The sequence below is a fragment of the Microcaecilia unicolor genome, chromosome 6 (assembly GCF_901765095.1).
Source record: "Microcaecilia unicolor chromosome 6, aMicUni1.1, whole genome shotgun sequence".
Classification (NCBI taxonomy): Eukaryota; Metazoa; Chordata; class Amphibia; order Gymnophiona; family Siphonopidae; genus Microcaecilia; species Microcaecilia unicolor.
The window spans coordinates 343,263,811-343,285,204 of NC_044036.1; the positions used below are offsets into that span (position 1 = coordinate 343,263,811).

At 45.9% G+C, this 21,394-nt stretch overlaps 1 protein-coding gene across 1 annotated transcript in view; it reads right to left on the reverse strand.

The window, feature by feature from the left end:
- C1QTNF1 (C1q and TNF related 1) overlaps window positions 1-18,436 on the reverse strand; it is a 29,378-nt gene extending 10,942 nt beyond the window's left edge. Inside the window, exon 1 of the mRNA XM_030206613.1 lies at window positions 18,230-18,436. Within this exon, the coding sequence (XP_030062473.1) occupies window positions 18,230-18,232 (3 nt within the window). The 5' untranslated portion in view covers window positions 18,233-18,436. The remainder of the gene's footprint in view (window positions 1-18,229) is intronic.
- Window positions 18,437-21,394: the final 2,958 nt, after the last annotated feature.

Here is a 21,394-nt window from a genome sequence, read left to right on the forward strand (position 1 = left end):
CACGGTGGGTTTACCGTCACTTAGTAAAAGGGTCCCTAAGTTTGCATCTGGGATCCTTCCCACAAATTGGCCCGATACTAACAGCACAAATAAGGGATTAGGTAGTTATTTAATGTGGGAATGATTAAAATAAATATGGGCACTGAACAGGTGAATAGAATGTTGGGTATTATTAGGAAAGGTATGGAAAACAGGTGTGAGGATGTTATAATGCTGTTGTATCGCTCCATGGTGCGACCGCACCTTGAGTATTGTGTTCAATTCTGGTTGCCGCATCTCAAGAAAGATATAGTAGAATTGGAAAAGGTGCAGCGAAGGGCGACTAAAATGATAGCGGGGATGGGACGACTTCCCTATGAAGAAAGATTAAGGAGGCTAGGGCTATTCAGCTTGGAGAAGAGACGGCTGAGGGGAGACATGATAGAGGTATATAAAATAATGAGTGGAGTGGAACAGGTGGATGTGAAGTGTCTGTTCACGCTTTTCAAAAATACTAGGACTAGGGGGCATGCGATGAAACTACAGTGTAGTAAATTTAAAACAAATCGGAGAAAAATTTCTTCACCCAACATATAATTAAACTCTGGAATTCGTTGCCAGAGAAAGTGGTGAAGGCGGTTAGCTCAGCAGAGTTTAAAAAGGGGTTAGACAGTTTCCTAAAGAACAAGTCCATAAACCACTACTAAATGGACTTGGGAAAAATCCACAATTCCAGGAATAACATGTATAGAATTTTTGTACGTTTGGGAAGCTCGTCAGGTGCCCTTGGCCTGGATTGGCCGCTGTCGTGGACAGGATGCTGGGCTCGATGGACCCTTGGTCTTTTCCCAGAGTGGCATTACTTATGTACTTATGAATAAAGGGTTAAGAGTTGAAAGCAGCCTCAAAAAGATGGGCTTTTAGCCTAAATTTGAATAGCTTGACCTACCAACTCAGGAAGTCTATTCCAGGAACAATGGGAACAGAGTCTGGAGTTGGCAGTGGAGGAGAAGGGCACAGCAGAAGATTTTGTCTCACTCTGTCACTATGTAGCCTCTCTGCCATCCCTGCTCTCCGCAGCAGGATTCCTTTATCCTAAAATTATAGGTTAAAGGCGATGTGAGAGCCAATGAAATAAGAAGAGATGCCACGCCAGCACGGTCTCACGGCCAAAGAGCAGGCCTGGAACCACTAGTTTTCCACAAAATGTGCCAGCCCACAAGCCACTGAAAGCAGCCTGTAAATTCCCCCCAAGCCATCTCTGCATTGCAAAGAAGGGGGGGGGGGGGGGTCCACTTGCAACCTACTCAGTTTTCTGTCATGACACCCCCTGCTTTTTGGGCACTTTATGAAATTGTTATTGTGGGGGGGGGGGGGGGGGGGGGGTCCGATGGGGCCACAATTTGGATTTATGCCCTGGCTGGCAGCATTCTCTCTCTCTATATATATATTTTTTAAATTAATTATTATTTATTTATAAGTTTTGAAACAAATTCCAAGTCAGCAGTTATTAAAGAAATACAAAGATAATAACCATATTGAGGAAACAAAAGAAACCATATCTAACTCTTCCTTAGACCACATACATGTCTGATTTAATAGACCTGCCACCCAGAAACGCTAAAAGATCATCCCCAACTTTCCTCAATCTCCACTTCCCTAAGTGCAAAGGCGTAAAATACAAAGTACTGCACGCATCAACCTTCTCTTATATGAGCACGCAATTCTGGAATACACTACCACGCAACCTGAGAACGATCTACGAACTAACCGACTTCCGCAAACTATTGAAAACTCATCTCTTTGAGAAAATTTATTGCAAGGATCAAAACACATGAAGTCCATACACACCAATAGAAATGCATCAATACACTTTCTTCTGAGTTCTCTTCCCCCGCATTTTCACCACACTCAAAACTCTACCCACAGATAAAATTGTTATACCCTAATGTTCTCTTGCTATTGTTTCATCGCCCTATCAATCCCCCATTGTTACATTCCATTGTTCTATTCCCCAAATGATATTCTGACTGACTTTGTCTTCCCATAACTCTTCACAATGTAACCCATAATTGTACTGTAACACATTATTGTATTTCCATCATTCACAATGTATTGTAAGCCACACTGAGCCCGCCAATAGGTGGGAAAATGTGGGATACAAATGCAATAAATAAAATAAAATAAAAATAAAAAGGAGGGGGGTGGGAGTCAGCAAAATTTTACAAGAAGATCACAAAGGAAAAAAAAAACCAAAAAGGCCAAGACCCCTAACTGAATGAACTGCAGTCCTTGACATAGGTCATTTCACTAAGATATCAAAGTCCCACTGGAGATCTTCTTAGTATCCTTCGCGCCTTCTGTCTCGCTGCACCCTACGCCTGGAATAAACTTCCTGAGCCCCTACGTCTTGCCCCATCCTTGGCCACCTTTAAATCTAGACTGAAAGCCCACCTCTTTAACATTGCTTTTGACTCTTAACCACTTGTAACCACTCGCCTTCACCTACCCTCCTCTCTTCCTTCCCGTTCACATTAATTGATTTGATTTGCTTACTTTATTTATTTTTTGTCTATTAGATTGTAAGCTCTTTGAGCAGGGACTGTCTTTCTTCTATGTTTGTGCAGCGCTGCGTACGCCTTGTAGCGCTATAGAAATGCTAAATAGTAGTAGTAGTAGAAGGTCAAAAAACACATATGTAACTCCAAGATACCACACAATACATTTGCCAGTAAGAACGATGCTCCTAAAGTGTTTCGACTCTCATAGCCAGAAACAACTTTCTTCTGTCCTGTGTACTCTTAGCAACATCTGGGTAGAACCACAAAACAAGCTCTGTGAATTAAAAAAAAAAAATAGTCTCATTACTCAATTCAAGTCCTGCTTGAATACAAAAGAGACCAAGAGCATCGCTCGATCTGTAACTTCAGACAAGGAGTCTTCCAGAATAGCTGACAAATTTTGCAAATCCTCAGTTCCCAGTTCAGCTTCCAAAGGCTTCTTCCCCATATTCTTTTGTGGAATAGGTAAATAACCAGGGCTTTTTTTGATGGGGAACTTGGGGGTACTGAGTACTGGCACCTTTTCCGTTGTCTGCTAAAATTCACCCATGGACCCCAAGTTTTAATGAAAGAGCTGAGGCTCTACACACCAATTCTGCCTTGTCATACATTCTGTGACCGGTTGCAGGGGGCTTGGCTATTTGTGGGATGGGTGGGTCCCTCAGTGATTACCCCACCCCTGAAGAGTGGCCTAGCATTTGAGTACTGGCACCTTTTTTACTAGGGAATACGCACCGTAAATAACACACTTTATTTAAGAGAGGAATAGCTACAGGGGAATATATAAAAAATTTCCAACAAATATTTCATAAAGAAATCAACGGGGGGTGGGGGGGGGGAGTCCATCAGATTCAGGGAAGTTCAGCACACAAAGGTTTGGTCTTCTATTAAAGTTTTCAAATTGCTCCAATTTCTGGTTATTCCTCATATTATCTTTAGTCAGGGCTGGTCTTAGCAATTGTGGAGCCCTGTGCAGACCAATTCAGTGGGTACCCCAGCCCGCGCTCACCTGTGCCTGCCACCATAAGCCATAATTTGTCAGTTTAAAAGGAGGTTTAGAGCTCTTCGAAGCCCACCTCACCCCATACCTTGTTATGCATCCACCATGTTTCAGTAGAGCGCGGCAGACAATGGCAACAATTTTCATATCCCATCAACTGCTGAGCCCAGAGCATCCTCACTGCTGCATCCCACCCTTGCAGAAGCAGGAAGTGACATCAAAAAGGGGCAGGACACAGCAGCGAGGAGGCTCTGGGTTAGGCAGCTGACAGGATATGAAAATCGCTGCCGCTGCCTGATCCTCTCTACTGAAATGCGGATGCACATTAAGGTATGGAGCAAGGAGGTATTCCGAGACAGGAGGACAGATGTGCCGGAGATGTGGGGCCCCTAGGAGCACGAGGCCCTGTGCGACCGCCCCTGTTGCCCCTGCCTAATAGTTGAATAGAGCCTTTTACATGTTTAATACTTGTCCTTGTCTGATCCATACATTTTAAATACTCCTGTTTGTTAGAGTCCATGTTGACAGATAATATATCCATTTTAGTCACAAGCAAAGTAGTTTCTTGAGAAGATTTCACCATGGATGTTGTCAACACTTGGATGGTCTTCCATATACTGACCACAGTAACTGTCGTGGGTGGGGGAAGAAAGATCTTGTAACTCCCTCAACTCGGCAGACAATTCATTGGGTCTGGTACCGCCTCCAGGACTCTCTCTCTCCAGCGTCTTCTGCCCTTCGAGGAAGAAGACCATCTTCAGGCCAAGTTTCTGCCAGACATGGTGGAGGCATGACCAAAAAAGTGTCCGGTCCCAAGGAAACAGATGCTCCTTCATCCGTTCCGATAGCAGGATCACTGCCCCCGACTTCTCTCTGCATACCGATCAAGGGTCTGCTGCGCTGGGGAAGAAGTTTGAGTCAGAGGTGGTTGAACTTTCACTACCTCTTTGCGTTTAGTATGGGGCATGATGCTATGCGGCAACAAACAGGAAGAAAAATGCCTTCACCAAGCAGACCTCTAAGATGGTACTTGCCGTGCTGCCTTCAGTCCATCATGTTGCCACGCCCCCTCTCCAGCATTATGGGGCCCTTTTTCTAAGCCGCTTAGGTGCCTACTCGCGCCAAGTGGCATTTGACACGCGTAGGTCATTACCGCCCAGATTCTTTATCGCTAGGTCAACAGCTGGTGGTAAGGTCTCAGGCCCAAAATGGACACGCAGCAATTTTGATTTTGCCGCACATCCATTTTCAGCAAAAAAAAAAGGGAGGCCTTTTTGACAGGCGCACTAAAAAAATGGATCGACACATGCCCAAAACCCGCGTCTACACTACCATAAGCCATTTTTCAGCATGTCTTTGCAAAAGGGGGGCAGACTCAGGAAAGATGTCAGGAAGTATTTTTTCACGGAGAGGGTGGACGCTTGGAATGCCCTCCCGCGGGAGGTGGTGGAGATGAAAACGGTAACGGAGTTCAAACATGCGTGGGATATGCATAAAGGAATCCTGTGCAGAAGGAATGGATCCTCAGAAGCTTAGCTAAAATTGGGTGGCGGAGCAGTTGGGGGGAAGAGGAGGTGGTGGTTGGGAGGCGAGGATAGGGGAGGGCAGACTTATACGATCTGTACCAGAGCCGGTGATGGGAGGCGGCACTGGTGGTTGGGAGGCGGGAAATACTGCTGGGCAGACTTATATGGTCTGTGCCCTGAAAAGGACAGGTACAAATTCAAGGTAAGGTATACGCATATGAGTTTATCTTGGGCAGACTGGATGGACCGTGTAGGTCTTTTTCTGCCGTCATCTACTATGTTACTATGTTACTAAAACTACCCTTATATTTATTGTAATGAGAACCACAGTATTAACTTTTTTCTTTCTGACTCCCAGACTACCTGACTCTCCTCTTCCCTCTTTTATCTTTCCCACTTCTGCTCCTCCTCCTCTGCCCCACCAGAGTCATGAGGGTGGGATCAAATAAGTATGTGAGACAATAAAGAGAAGGAGACAGAAGTCACAGGTAACTGGGTGGATTTGCCATGGGAGAAGTCCAGACTGGCCTCCGATGGCTCTGGTCAACCCACTACCTCAGCCTGGCTGGTTCCAGAGGCGAAGCAGAATAGGAGCTGCCGAGGGGATTAATCAGACTTGAAGTGAGACTAGTTCTGACTGTCATGTCACATCTTATTTGTGTGCTTAGACAATAAAGCTGCCACTGTGTTGTGTATTGGCAGAGTCCAGGTAGTGGGAACATGGATGGAAGGGTGAAGGGTTGGTAACTGGGAAGGGGGATGAGGCGAGAACTCAGGTTGCATTCTAGGATTTATTCTCAACTATACTCTTCCATTTCGCAATCAAACATCTAAGGTTGTTCAACGCTTATTAGATCTATTCGACCACTATTACATCTTCCCGCTATCAACGTTCCTTGGTTATCTCACAACTTGTTTACAGCAACTCCCTCTATTTAGGTCTCTGGATTAAAGATCAACATCAGCTTCAACCCGTGCGAAAAATACCTCCATAACAGTTCTCTGTCACCTTAAGAAATTCGACCATACTACTTCGCATCTCCAATCCGCCTACTGGCTCCCTGTTTCCCACCGCATTACTTACAAAATTCTCCTACTGGTCTACAAACCTCTTGCGGCTACTGAACCACACTGTACCTTCTGAGACACCTCACCCCTTACCTTCAAACTCGTGCTCTAAGATCATCACAATTTAACCTCCTCCTCATTCCTTCACACAGAGAAATCTTTCATGAACACAGTAGACGCTCAATGTTTGCCTTCCAAGGGCCTTAGCATCTCATTTCCCTCAAATCACCTCACTGTTTAGAGCAGAACTTCAAACTTTTTTGTTTCAAGATGCATTTTAGTAATTTTGTTTTTTTTTCTATCCAGATGCGGTCACTTTTACCAGATTACGGATTTTTCCCTCCCTCTCGTTTTTCCCCTTCTCCTCCATCTTTCCTATTAATATTGTAGTTCTACCCAAGCGCCTGTTGTATCATGTCATTGTGTAAGTTGATTTCTTTCCTTTTTTTTTTCTTCTCCTACACTTTCTTCTTTTAAATTGTACGCCGCCCCCTAGATGGTTTATTCAGTTAGGCGGGATAGAAAGTTCTTCATAAACTTGAAACTTGAGGTTTAGTTGGGTTACATAAGTCACCTAGGGGCTGATGTAGAAAACTGCCATGAGCAGAAGCATACAGTTATCTCAAGGTGTGCGTGCCAGAGCTATGGTGCAAGGGGAGCAGTTGCTGCCCCATATGGATTTCGAATAAAATGGTAGCGCCTATGCAGATCAACCCTCCAGTTTCACACTAATGCCTATTTTACAAAAGGTCTGTTCCCCCTGACATCATAACCTGGCTACGCTTCTGGTACTCGCACGTAACTGGGTGCACATTGCACAAAGAGGTTCAGTGCAGACGTTAACTCACATGGTCCACGTGTCTGCACAGTATATTAAAATTTATTTATTTATTTATTGCATTTGTATCCCACATTTTCCCACCTATTTGCAGGCTCAATGTGGCTTACATAATAACCGTGGTGGCGATCGCCATTTCCGGTATAGCAGATACAGAGTGACAACGTTGAGGTTTGTGTAGGATAAACACACCAGGGAATAAGGAGGAAGGGTTGAGTTGTGATCAATTCAAGTCTTAGTTTCGTTGTGTTGTGGGATCGAGGCATTTAAGTTGGGTCATCAGGGTATGCCCTTTTGAATAAGTAAGTTTTTAGTGATTTCCGAACGTTTGATAGGTCGTGCGTTGTTTTCAAGGTGTTTGGTAGTGCGTTCCATAGTTGCGTGGTGAATGGTAATGAGGCCACTAGGTATTCCTCCACAATACACAGATGTTAACAGGGGATTTTAACACAATGCTTAACGTAAGATATTTACCACCAGGTGCAAGGGTTAGTTGAGAAGATTTAATGCAAGTTGCTTTCTTTTCCCCATGGAACTTTAAAAGACAGAAATGGAGGTAACAACTATAACACAATACCAGTCTTCAGAAACATGTCTGTAACCCACAGTATGACCTATTCACTTAAGACAATGCTAATCCTCCTCGAACCAAAATAACCTGTAACCTACCTACCTCTGGATAACTGTAAGCCACACTGAACCTACCAACAGGTGGGAAAATGCGGGGTACAAATGTAATAATAACAACAAATGTCTGAGCATGTCTGAAGAAAACAAAAGTGCCAAAACACATCTGCGTATGAATGGAATATTGTTCTGAACATAAACGTCTGCCTCATAGATAGAAACATAGAAACATGACGGCAGATAAAGGCCATATGACCCATCCAGCATAGGCGCCCCGTATAAGAGGCTTGGGGAGGCTAAGCCTCCCCAGCCCAATCGTGGACTTCCCTTGGCTGCTCTTTAAAAGAGATGGCGCCTAAGCGCCAAAATGCTGCAGTGACCGGCGGTGTCTGCCTCCTCCCCACACCCCCTCCCGCTCTCACTCACCCATCCATTCGCCTGGCGTGGTCACTCCATCTCCGGTCGGCCTGAGGCGTTCTCCCTCTGATGCCGGCGATGCACATAGCCAGCCTGATTCTGCTGCCTGCGTCGGAGCCTCTCTTTCTCAGACGTGTCCCGCCTCCTCGAATTCAACTTCCTGTCGTACGCAGAGGCGGGACGCGTCTGAGAGAGAGAGGCTCCGACGCAGGCAGAATCAGGCTGGCTATGTGCATCCCCCCATCGGAGGAGAACGCCTCAGCCTCAGGCTTTAATAACAAGGGGCGGATTGTGGGGGGGGGGGGGGGGAGCGAAAGCCACGGATGGCAGGGGAGAGAAGAGTCGCTGCAAGCTCAGAGCTGGAGGACAGTAGAAGCGAGATTGAGGGACACTTTGTGCATGGAGAAAGGTCGAAAGGGAGATTAACGGAACATACTGGGCATGTGGGCAAGGAGGAAAGTGGAAATGGGAGATCAGGATACAGAGGAAGGTGGGAGGAAAGATTGGGAAAAAGGAAGAAGGGAATGGAGATTGTGGGACATGCTGGGCATGGAGAAATGTGAGAAAGGAAATGGGGGGTTCATGCTGGGCATGGAGGAGGGTAGAAAAAGGGTGATTAGGGTGACATGCTGGGCACAGAGGAGTGAAGGTGGGAGGAAAGATCAGGGGGTGGTGCTGGTTAGGAAGGAAGGTGGAAGAGAAAACCAGGAAGAGATGCTGGGCAAGAAGGAAGGGAAGAAAGGAGAGATGCTTGGCATCAATGGAAAGGAAAGAGGAGAGAAGGGAGATGTTAGAAATGGGTGGGGAAAGAGATGCAGAGCTATAGAAGCAGTAAAAAGAGGGAACTGGAAGACTGGAGGATGAGAAAGAGGGATAAAGTTTGAGAGGCAAAAAATGTATTGGGGGAAGATGAGCATGAAAAAAAAAATCAATGTCTGAGTGGAAGAAATTGAGAAAATATAACATGGCAAATGAACAGGAGGCCCTGGACAGTGATCTAAGGGATACAGAGAGAGAATGAGACTACTATGCTTAGAAAAATAGCATTACCAGGCATAAAGGTAGAAAAATAATTTTATTTTCCATTTATTGATTGAAATTTGTCAGATTTGGGAATTAAAATCTGTTATCTATATATTTTGCACTGTACATAAGGAAGGTTGCTGGACATGGGTGGATGGAGGGGAGGGAAGAGTGAGGAAGGAGATGAGATGAGGGAAAAGGAAGAGAGAAAAACTGCACATGGAGGAAGAAAATAGGCAGAAGTTGGATCCACTGGACAGTCAAGTCTGCGCAGGACCCAGCTTTTACTTACGGATGTAGGGCAAGAAATGAAGAAGAAAGGTGGAAAGTAAATAAATAAATGGAAAGGAAGCCCTGGAAACGGAGTTAAGAGGACAGATAGCAGCAGAATCAGATACTGGGCCAGTATGATCAGAAAAACAAAGTCACCAGACAACAAAGGTAGAAAAGATAATTTTATTTTCATTATAGTGTTTGGAATATGTCCACTTTGAGAATTAGGTGCTCAACATTAAAAGTTTATATTTACTTATTTATGGCATTTTATCCCACATTAAACATGAATTAGGGTGTTTTGTGGCTCTACACGTATCATGATATTATGATCCCTTGTTTCATATTGTTGACGGTCTGCATTTTCCGTATGGGTGGTATATTGGTATATTAGGTTCTGCCCAGTGTAATATTTATGGTACAGTAAGGTTCTGAGTGTGTTTTTGCACAAAGTTGTGCATAGTGTTTTGCAGTTGAGCGATTGTGGTTAGTATATGCTTTGAGCAACCACTTTATTCTTTGACATATGATACATATCTAATATCTAAATTTAATAAAAGGTATTGTGACTTTTATTTTTATTTTTTTTTTCTGTGTGTTATCAGACAATTATGGATTTAAGCTCCACCCCTGGCCCCACCCCCTTTAGCCTCCCCAAACAGTTTGGCCACCGACCGCCTATGCCATCCAGTGTGCCCATCCTCTGTAACCCCTAATTCTTCCTGTTCCTGAGCGATCCCACATGCTTATCCCTTGCGTTTTAAAATTCTGGAACAGTCCTCAACTCCACCACCTCCACCGGGAGGCCATTCCATGCCTCCACCACCCTTTCTGTGAAATAATACTTCCTTAGGTTACTCCTAAGCCTATTCCCTCTTAACTTTGTCATATGCCCCCTCATTCCAGAGCCCTCCTTCATTTGAAAAAGGCTCTCTTCCTGTACATAAATGCCCTTGAGATATTTAAACGTTTCTATCATGTCTCCTCTCTCTCTCCTCTCTTCCAGCGTATACGTGTTGAGGTTCATAAGCCTGTCCCTATAATTTTTGCATTCGAGACCGCTTACTAATTTCGTGCCGCCCTATGGACCGACTCCATCCTGTTTATATCTTTCTGTAGGTGCGGTCTCCAGAACTGCACGCAGTACTCCAAATGAGGCCTCACCAGAGACTTATACAATGGCACTATCACCTCCTTTTTCCTGCTGGTCATGCCTTTCTTTATGCACCCAAGCATCCTTCTGGCTTTGGCTGTCGCTTTTTCTACCTGTTTGAAAGCTTTAAGGTCATCAGACACAATCACCCCCAAGTCCCGCTCTTCCTTCGCACACTGAAGCCCTTCACCCCCTATACTGTATTGCAAGGAATGCTGTAAGGGCTAATATTAATGCACAGAACAACATTGCAGTTCATGCACCAGGGCCACTGAGAGACAGCACGGCAAGGCCACTGCCGTCACTGCCCCCCCCCCCCCCCCCCACTCGGGCCGCCTCCACAGTCTGTCCGACACATAGGGCAGGAGAGAGAGAGACCGAGGGAGTGGAACCTTCTGGTTCCAGGCACCTCTTGGAGGCTGTTCCAGGCACCTCTTGGAGGCTGGGCCCGAGGAATCTTTGCCCCCCTGCCTTCCCCTCTCGGCAGCCCTGTCATGGGCAGATGTGTACTGGCTTTTCATTTTCTTTGGACATAAGCGCATGAAGCCAGCCTTACTGCTTTGTGTAAATGAGTCCAGCAGGTTTTCCCTGATTAGCACACAAGTTCTACACTTTGAATTTATATCTCATTAGCTTACTGAATGGCTCTGGTTTATTTTATTTATTTAGATTTTGCTCACACCTTTTTCAGTAGTAGCTCAAGGTGATTTACATTCAGGTACTCTGGATATTTCTCTGTCTCAGGAGGGCTCACAATCTAAGTTTGTACCTGAGGCAATGGAGGGTTAAGTGCTAACTCCAGACTCCGTTCCTTTTATCTTGCTGCACCATATGCCTGGAATAGACTTCCTGAGCCTGTGTCAAACTCCATCTCTGGCCGTCTTCAAATCTAAGCTAAAAGCCCAATTTTTGATGCTGCTTTTAACTCCTAACCCTTATTCACTTGTTCAGAACCCTTATAAGTACATAAGTACATAAGTAATGCCATACTGGGAAAAGACCAAGGGTCCATCGAGCTCAGCATCCTGTCCACGACAGCGGCCAATCCAGGCCAAGGGCACCTGGCAAGCTTCCCAAACGTACAAACATTCTATACATGTTATTCCTGGAATTGTGGAGTTTTCCAAGTCCGTTTAGTAGCGGTTTATGGACTTGTCCTTTAGGAAACCGTCCAACCCCTTTTTAAACTCTGCTAAGCTAACCGCCTTCACCACTTTCTCCGGCAACGAATTCCAGAGTTTAATTACACGTTGGGTGAAGAAATATTTTCTCCGGTTTGTTTTAAATTTACTACACTGTAGTTTCATCGCATGCCCCCTAGTCCTAGTATTTTTGGAAAGTGTGAACAGACGCTTCACATCCACCTGTTCCACTCCACTCATTATTTTATATACCTCTATCATGTCTCCCCTCAGCCGTCTCTTCTCCAAGCTGTATAGCCCTAGCCTCCTTAGTCTTTCTTCATAGGGAAGTCGTTCCATTCCCGCTATCATTTTAGTCGCCCTTCGCTGCACCTTTTCCAATTCTACTATATCTTTCTTGAGATGCGGCGACCAGAATTGAACACAATACTCAAGGTGCGGTCGCACCATGGAGCGATACAACGGCATTATAACATCCTCACACCTGTTTTCCATACCTTTCCTGATAATACCCAACATTCTATTCGCTTTCTTAGCCGCAGCAGCACACTGAGCAGAAGGTTTCAGTGTATTATCGACGACGACACCCAGATCCCTTTCTTTAATCCTCACTTTAATATTCCCTTATCTCTTGTTTGTCCTGTCTGTCCTAATTAGATTGTAAGCTCTATCGAGCAGGGACTGTCTCTTCATGTTCAAGTGTACAGCGCTGCATACGTCTAGTAGCACTTTAGAAATGATAAGTAGTAGTAGTAGTCTTTAGGATTCCGGAATCTTGCTATTCTTTGGGTTCCGGAATGTTGCTTCTCTTTAGGATTCCGCACAGAATGTTGCTACTCTTTCAGATTCCGGAATCTTGCTACCCTTTGTCCTTATCCCTTATTTGTCATGTTTGTCTGTCCTAATTAGATTGTAAGTTCTGTCGAGCAGGGACTGTCTCTTCATGTTCAAGTGTACAGCGCTGCGTATGTCTAGTAGCGCTTTAGAAATGATAAGCAGTAGTAGTAGTCTTTAGGATTCCGGAATCTTGCTATTCTTTGGGTTCCGGAATGTGGCTACTCTTTAGGATTCCGCACAGAATCTTCCTACTCTTTCAGATTCCGGAATCTTGCTATCCTTTGTCCTTATCCCTTATTTGTCATGTTTGTCTGTCCTAATTAGATTGTAAGCTCTGTCGAGCAGGGACTGTTTCTTCATGTTCAAGTGTACAGCGCTGCGTACGTCTAGTAGCGCTATAGAAATGATAAGTAGTAGTAGACTTGCCCAAGGAGCAGCAGTGGGATTTGAACCGGCCACCTCTGGATTGCAAGACGGGTGCTCTAACCACTAGGCTGTGAACTCGGGCCATCAGTGTGCAGTCCTGCTGCTTTCTGCATCGTACCCTATGGCAATCCAGCCCTTCCATCTACAGCAGGCAAAAATAATGCCCTCTGCCTCCAGGAATCCAACGCAGTCTGCTAATTAACATTTTGATAACAATTAGGTAAACTCTTGATTTTCTGATACGCTGTGGCCTAGCCCCTACCACATCACACACATCCGTCCTAGATGCCCTGGTGCTAGGAACTTTCTCTTTGTTAACTCAACTTCTGCCAAATGGCGTTTCTAAGGGGAAAAGGTCATCTGGGGTAAGAGATCAGGGAAACCTGCCAGGTCGCCGTTCCAGAAACTTCAATCACCATGACTGAGGTTTCTGGTAGAATAGTTTCTGAATGAGTCACATGAATTACAAGCGAGAGAATGAAAGAGTACGTGTGAGGGAGTGGAAAGAGGGTTTTGCTTTACTGTGGTGCATAGAGTTTTCTGAAGAATGAGTTTAGTTGCACAGTGGTCTCTGTGGAATGCCCCTCCTATGCTGGGCATAATATAGTGGAATTAGAAAAGGTACAGAGGAGGGCGATGAAAATGATAAAGGGGATGGGACGACTTCCCTATGAGGAAAGGCTGAAGCATCTAGGGCTCTTCAGCTTGGAGAAGAGACAGCTGAGGGGAGATGTGATAGAGGTCTATAAAATAATGAGTGAAGTGGAACGGGTAGACGTGAATCGCTTGTTTACTCTTTCCAAAAATACTAGGACTAGGGGGCATGCAATGAAGCTGCAAAGTAGTAAATTTAAAAGAAATCCGAGAAAATACTTCTTCACTTAACGTGTAATTAAATTCTGGAATTCATTGCCAGAAAATGTGGTAAAAAAGCAGTTAGCTTAGCGGAGTTTAAAAATGGTTTGGCTAGCTTCCTAAAAGAAAAGTCCATAAGTCATTATTAAGATGGACTTGGGGAAAATCCGCTGCTTATTTCTAGAATAAGCAGCATAAAATGCATAGTACTGTTTTGGAATCTTGCCAGGTACTTGTGACCTGGATTGGCCACTGTTGGAAACAGGATGCTGGGCTCGATGGACCTTTGGTCTTTCCCAGTATGGCAATACTTATGTACTTGCGGAAGGCTGAGACTGGCATCCTATGACAGGACAGCTTTCAAGAAATCTTGCACACGCCTGACCGGGGCCACCTTAACCATTAGGAAGGGGAGGCAGTTTTGGGGGGTGGGAAAGTGCTGAGCTTCTGTTTACCAGGAGAGGAGGCAAAATAATAACGTATTGCCAGATTTTGCACACAGGTTAGCTTGACTTCAGTTCTTATGTAAAAATGGCTTTTGGTCGCTAGACACCAGCACATCTAAATCCCCTGGTAATGAAAGGGTCAATATTCAAAGCAATTTAACCAGCCAGAAATGGCAACTGGCCAGTTAGGTCACATGTTCAGGGCTAATCGGTCACATTCAGCAGCTCTTAACCCTGAAAGTGACCGGTCAGCGCCCAACTCAAAATAGCTATTTTGGGGGCATCCTGAGGCTGGAGTCTGCACTTGGCTAGTTAAGGTAACCACATAAATAGGCCAACGTAACAGTCAATCCTATCTTTATTAGGTTTGCCACAGCCCTTGTGCTGAATATTGCACTGAACTGGCTATGGCTTCACTGGCTCCATAAACCTGGAAATTCAATGCCGGAACCTGGACATGGCCCAGCATCAGTCAGCGAAACGCAGATCAGCACTGGCTGAATATTAGCTAATTGTGCACTGCACATTACACCAAAAGCTGAGTTTTAATGCAAGGTCTGACGAGCAGAACACTCTGCAGCAGCACTAGTGAGGATTTCACACCTGTTTCTTCACTTAGTTGTGAATTTACAGGACACAAATCTGTTCTCTGACTTCCACCAAGAGCAAGGTTTGTGCTACAACAGAGAGTCAAGTCTTGCATTGCCTCTGGGAGTTGCCTGTCTAGACACCTGCTGGAATGTTCCATTCAGATATGTATTGCACAGAACTGGATTCCAGCACATGTGCAGTTGTATTGTGCATGCAACCTGGGTGTGATACAAATAGTCTGTATGCAAGATATAGCTTCCGCCAGAGCAGACCTGAGTGCGCATGGGTCCAGGGTGCTTTCCCGTATTAAAGCACACTTTCAGGGTTCGGCCTATTCATACTATTTGCGTACTGCAATGGGAAGCAGCATTTCCTCTTTACACTGCATTAGGAAGGCCTTGGGCTAAGTGTTCTCCTTTATATGGTACAGAAGCCAGCGCACCCCATGATGCACTGGGCAGGGCATGGCTCCGCCATTTCAGAGGCGGCACTGGAAAGAGGAGGGTGCCACTCCCTCCTCCAGCATCTAAAGCTACAGGGAAAGGATTTGGGGCCGCTAGACACCAGGGGTGGGCACATTAGACCACCAGGTGTGGGTTGGAGGTCCGGTGACCTCCAGCCCTCTCTTCTGTTGGAGGGGTTGTTAGGGGGGGCTGGAGATCCCCAGCCCCCCCCCCCATCGTGTCTGTGTCCGGATGTATAGGGGCTTGTGGGGGGGAGGGACCCCCAGGACTGAAGGTGACAGCCTGGGCTGCCTGGCATGGATGGAGGGGGCAAGAATAGCACCTTAACCCTAATGCCAGCTCCAAGCTGGTGTAGGGTTAAGGTGCTATTCTGCCTGTAAGATCAGAGCACAGTGCTCTGATCATACGGGCAGAATACTGACGAGCTATATTTTAAAATAATTTAAATAAGATTCTCTGGCATATTCGTGCCAGACCCCTCTGATCATGCTGCACTGGTAAATGTGGGCACTAGTGGAGTGGAACAGGTGGATGTGAAGCGTCTGTTCACGCTTTCCAAAAATACTAGGACTAGGGGGCATGCGATTAAACTACAGTGTAGTAAATTTAAAACATATCGGAGAAAATTTTTCTTCACCCAACGTGTAATTAAACTCTGGAATTCATTGCCGGAAAATGTGGTGAAGGCGGTTAGCTTAGCAGAGTTTAAAAAGGGGTTGGACGGTTTCCTAAAGGACAAGTCCATAAACCACTACTAAACGGACTTGGAAAAATCCAAAATCCCAGGAATAACATGTATAGAATGTTTGTACGTTTGGGAAGCTTGCCAGGTGCCCTTGGCATGGATTGGCCGCTGTCGTGGACAAGATGCTGGGCTCGATGGACCCTTGGTCTTTTCCCAGTGTGGCATTACTTATGTACTTATGTAGTCTGGCGCTCACTGGTGTTCCTAGGTCAGCTGGCACCCAGGGTGGATCGCTGCTATGCACCCCCACATGCATCGCCCCCTCCCCCCATGGAATATCACCTTCACCCCCGTCTGACCTCCTGGGGGTGATGGGAGGAGTTGCGTGGCTGTTAGCTCTGCCAGTTCCCTGCCCTGGAACAGGAAGTAACGTCAGAGGGAGCAGGAAACCGGCAGAGCCAACAGCTCCGCGGCTACTCCCTGCACCCCCTTGCAGCGTGCACCCAGGGTTGACCACCCCCACCTCCCTGTCCTCAGTACGCCAGTGCTGGCACTAGTGGTCTCTAGCACCCACATTTACTTTTGATCATCGGGGCAAGAGTGAGCCAGATTAGCCTCACATCCTGTTTCCAATAGGAGCCCTGAGCAACCATATAAACCTGTGGCATTGAAGGCAGAAAAGACCTAGGAATAAAACACCTGGAATTCAAACCTCATTTTCTGCTTAGGCTTTCTCATTCCGCTTTACAGTGTGTAACAAGAACATAAGAATATAAGTGTTGTCATACTGGGACAGACCGAAGGTCCATCAAGCCCAGTATCTTGTTTCCAACAGTGGCCAATCCAGGTCACAAATACCTGGCAAGATCCCAAAAGAATAAAACAGATGTTATGCTGTTTATTCTAGAAATAAGCAGTGGATTTTCCCAAGTCCATCTTAATAATGACTTATGGACTTTTCTTTTAGGAAGTTATCCAAACCTTTTTTAAACCCTGCTAAGCTAACTGTTTTTACTAAATTATTTAGCAATGAAATTCCAAAGTCTAATTACACATTGAGGGGGTCCTTTTACTAAGTTGCAGGAAAAAGGGCACTACAGTAGCGGTGGGGGCTGTTTTACCTATGCACCAGGGCCTTTATACCAAAAGCCCCCCCCCCCCCAAAAAAATGGCCACACCGTAAAATAACCCTCACCATGTAGCCATGTGGCAGGGAGCACTTACCGGCACCCATTGAGGTGGTGGTAAGGGCTCCTGCAGTAACTGGGCAGCAAACGGTGATGCCCAATTACTGCAGGGTTGGCACCACACTAGACAAAAAAAATCTCTGGAGTGCCAGAATTGGTGTCCACTCCAGCCAGAACTACCACCACTTTATCACATGCCCCCTAGTCCTAGTATTTTTGGAAAGAGTAAACAAGCGATTCACATCCACGCCACTCATTGTTTTATAGACCTCTATCATATCTCACCTCAGCTGTCTTTTCTCCAAGCTGAACAGACCTACTTTAGCCTTTCCTCATAGAAAACTCATCCTATCCCCTTTATCATTTTCATCGCCCTTCTCTGTACCTTTTCTAATTCTACTATGTCTTTTTTGAGATGCAGTGACCAGAATTGCAGTTGCACCATGGAGCGATACAAAAGCATTATAACATTCTCATTTTTGTTTTCCATTCCTTTCCTAATAGTACCTAGCATTCTATTTGCTTTCCTAGCTGCCACCGCACATTGAGCAGACAGTTTCAATGTGTCATCAACGATGACACCTAGATCTTTTTCCTGGTCAGTGAGTCCTAATGTGGAACCTTGCATTAGGTAATTATGGTTCGGGTTCCTCTTTCTCACATGCATCACTTTGCACTTGCTCACATTAAACGTCATCTGCTATTTGGATGCCCAGCCTCGTGATGTCCTCTTGCAATTTTTCACAATCCTCTTGCAATTTAACAACTTTGAATAACTTTGTGTCATCAGCAAATTTAATTACCTCACTAGTTACTCCCATCTCTAGATCATTTATAAAAAGCAGCAGTCCCAGCACAGACCCCTGGGAAACCGCACTATCTACCCTTCTCTTATCCTATCTCCTTACATCCTGCTCTCAGTCTTTACCTCCATTCTTTTACGCTGCTTTTCCCCAGGGGTGGGGTCCTCCTGTCCCACAGAATGGGACCAGTCTCCTTAGCAGTACAGACCTGCTTGTTTGACTGCACTGAGCGACCATATGTCATGCACTAGCCAGGGGTAGCAGTCAACCAGAGATGTAGTGATCTGCTTACACTGCGCCCCCCCCCCCCCTCGAAGTTCTCACTCACCATTCTCCTGCGTTCCGGATCCCGGGCACAAATTGGTTGATTTCTGGCCCTCAGCTGAATAAAGACTTTTTCACTGGCATTCTGCCTGTGTCTGGAGCTCCACCCCAGTTCTGTAAAAAGAAAACTTACAGAAAAATGATCCCAGGAAAGGCAGGAAAAAAAACACAAAGCCAATCCTTGGGATCTGCCTTCTGAATTGCAAAGGAAGGAAAGCAACAGGGGACAAGGCAGATGAGACAGGAGCCAGCTGAGAAAACCTGGAGGGTGTGAGCTGCTCACTCAGATAACTTAGGGAAGAGTTTCCAGCAATGCTGGGTAATGTTTTTTGTGTTCAGAAGTAAGACACTGCTGCTGGCCCAAGCAAGAGGGGAGGGGTAGAGCTGTGTCTCTTCACACTGTGTAAAAGTGGAGACAGGGAGAAGTAAACATCTGCAGTTCCTGCATCATAACAGTCTAGGAGAGAGAGAAGGAACACTGATAAATATACCCACAGCTATTTCTCTCTCTGAGTATATATATAAATATATATGTCAGTGGGCAACTAGATGTAAGCTGGGCAGATTGAGCTTTATATTTCTTCTCTGCCACCTGTGTTGATACTATATTATATACATATACACAGAGATACAGAGTGATCTGTACATCTTTAATGAACATAAATGCATTAAATGAGAATATACACCCACACATACATACACATAGCATTTTGTAAATATTTAATGCTCATAAATACATTAAATGACTATATACACACAGAGATACATGGAGGGGCATTTTTGATATGACGTCTAAATCTGACTTTGGATGTTTTGCTGAAAACGTCCAAAATTAAAGTAGTGAAAATGACCGTTTTCAAATCAGAAAAATGTCTCTTTTTCTTTGAACGTGTCTCTTTTTCTTTGAACCTGTCTGGGGTTACCCCATGGTCACTTAGAGGGTCTATCCCCAGCACAGCTCAGGTCTGCCTGCACCTGCCGCTTGTGCTCTACATTAGCACCCTCCTCCCACAGACTAGGTCACAACTGCCTCTGGGCGAGTCTTCTGCTCTCAAATTATCCCCCCTGATTTCTAGGTTACTGGAGCACTCACAGACCCAACACACAATCCACCAGCATTCTTTATCAGTCCAGACAAGCAGGGCGAACAAACAAATATGTTTATTCTCAGAACTTGAACAGTGGACAGAAAATGTGCAATCAACAAACAGTAACAAGTAACTGAAAAAAATGGATTAATTAGAAAACTAACTAAACATCTGTTCACTTTCTAAAAAGTACCTGGGAAGATCAGGACGGTAAAATTATGTATAATCATACCTGATAATTTTCTTTCCATTAATCATAGCTGATCAATCCATAGACTGGTGGGTTGTGTCCATCTACCAGCAGGTGGAGATAGAGAGCAAACTTTTGCCTCCCTATATGTGGTCATGTGCTGCCGGAAACTCCTCAGTATGTCGATATCAAAGCTCCATCCGCAGGACTCAGCACTTAGAGAATTACACCCACGAAGGGACACTCTGCCCAGCTCACCACCGCCGAAACGGGGGAGGGGAATTAACCCAGCTCATCCCCACACAAGTGGGGGAGGGGAATCCGTCCAGCTCATCCCCGCGGAGCGGGGGAGGGACACCACACCCGCCGATGCGGGGGGATCTGGCTTATCCTGCAACCGCAACCGCGGGAGGAGCTGACTGACCCTAACACCGCCGAAGCGGGAGGGGTACAAAGCTGCCCTACAGCCGCACGAAGCGGGAGGGAGTGCCGGCAGAATTTATGTCTCAATCCAGCCCCGTAAAACGGAGGGGAGAGGAATGCAGCAGCTCACTGTAACACAAACTCGTCTCAACTCTTGAAGAATCCAAGTGAAAGAAGAACTTGAACACGAAGTCCTCCTGAAGTAACTGAAGGCTAAACTTGAACCTAAAATTCAACCAGAATATAAACAGTACAGATATCTGGGAGGGGCTATGGATTGATCAGCTATGATTAATGGAAAGAAAATTATCAGGTATGATTATACATAATTTTACCTTCCATATCATCAAGCTGATCAATCCATAGACTGGTGGGATGTACCGAAGCAGTACTCACCCAGGGCGGGACATAGAAATCCCTGACCTCAACACTGAAGCTCCAAACCGGGCCTCCGCCCGTGCAGCCACAGTCAAACGGTAATGCTTGGAGAATGTATGAGCCGAAGCCCCGTTGCCGCCTTGCATATCTCTTCCAAGGAGACGGATCCGGCCTCTGCCATCGAGGCCGCCTGAGCTCTCGTGGAGTGAGCCTTCAGCTGGATAGGCGGCACCTTCCCCGCGGCCACATAAGCCGCTGCAATGGCTTCCTTGACCCATCTTGCCACTGTAGGCTTAGCAGCCTGCAGACCCTTACGAGGACCTGCAAACAGGACAAACAGATGATCCGATTTCCGGAAATCATTGGTCACTTCCAAGTATCTGATGATGACTCGTCTCACATCCAGATATTCAAGAGCGGAGTACTCCTCTGGGTAGTCCTCCCTACGAAAGGAAGGGAGACAGAGCTGCTGATTCACATGGAAGCGAGAAACAATCTTGGGCAGGAAGGAAGGCACTGTGCGAATAGTCACTCCTGCCTCAGTGAACTGCAGAAAAGGCTCTCGACATGAGAGCGCCTGGAGCTCGGAAACTCTTCTGGCTGAAGTGATAGCCACCAAAAAGACTGCTTTCAACGTCAGGTCTTTCAGAGATGCCCTCGACAAGGGTTCAAAAGGCGGCTTCTGCAATGCTCTTAGCACCAGGTTGAGATTCCACGCAGGCACCACTGAGTGCAGAGGAGGGCGCAGGTGATTAACTCCCTTGAGAAAGCGCACCACATCTGGCTGCGAAGCCAGGGAAGCACCCTTCAGGCGGCCCCTGAAGCAAGCCAGAGCCGCTACCTGGACTTTAAGGGCACTGAGCGACAGGCCTTTCTCCAGACCTTCTTACAGGAACGCCAACACTGAAGAAATTGGAGCAGTGAATGGAGAAAGTGAGCCTGCTTCACACCATGCTGCAAAGATACGCCAAACCCTGGCGAAGGCAGTAGAAGTAGAGCGCTTCCTCGCTCTCAGCATAGTGGCGATGACCTTGTCTGAGAAGCCCTTCTTCCTCAGACGCTGCCGCTCAATAGCCAGGCCGTAAGACCA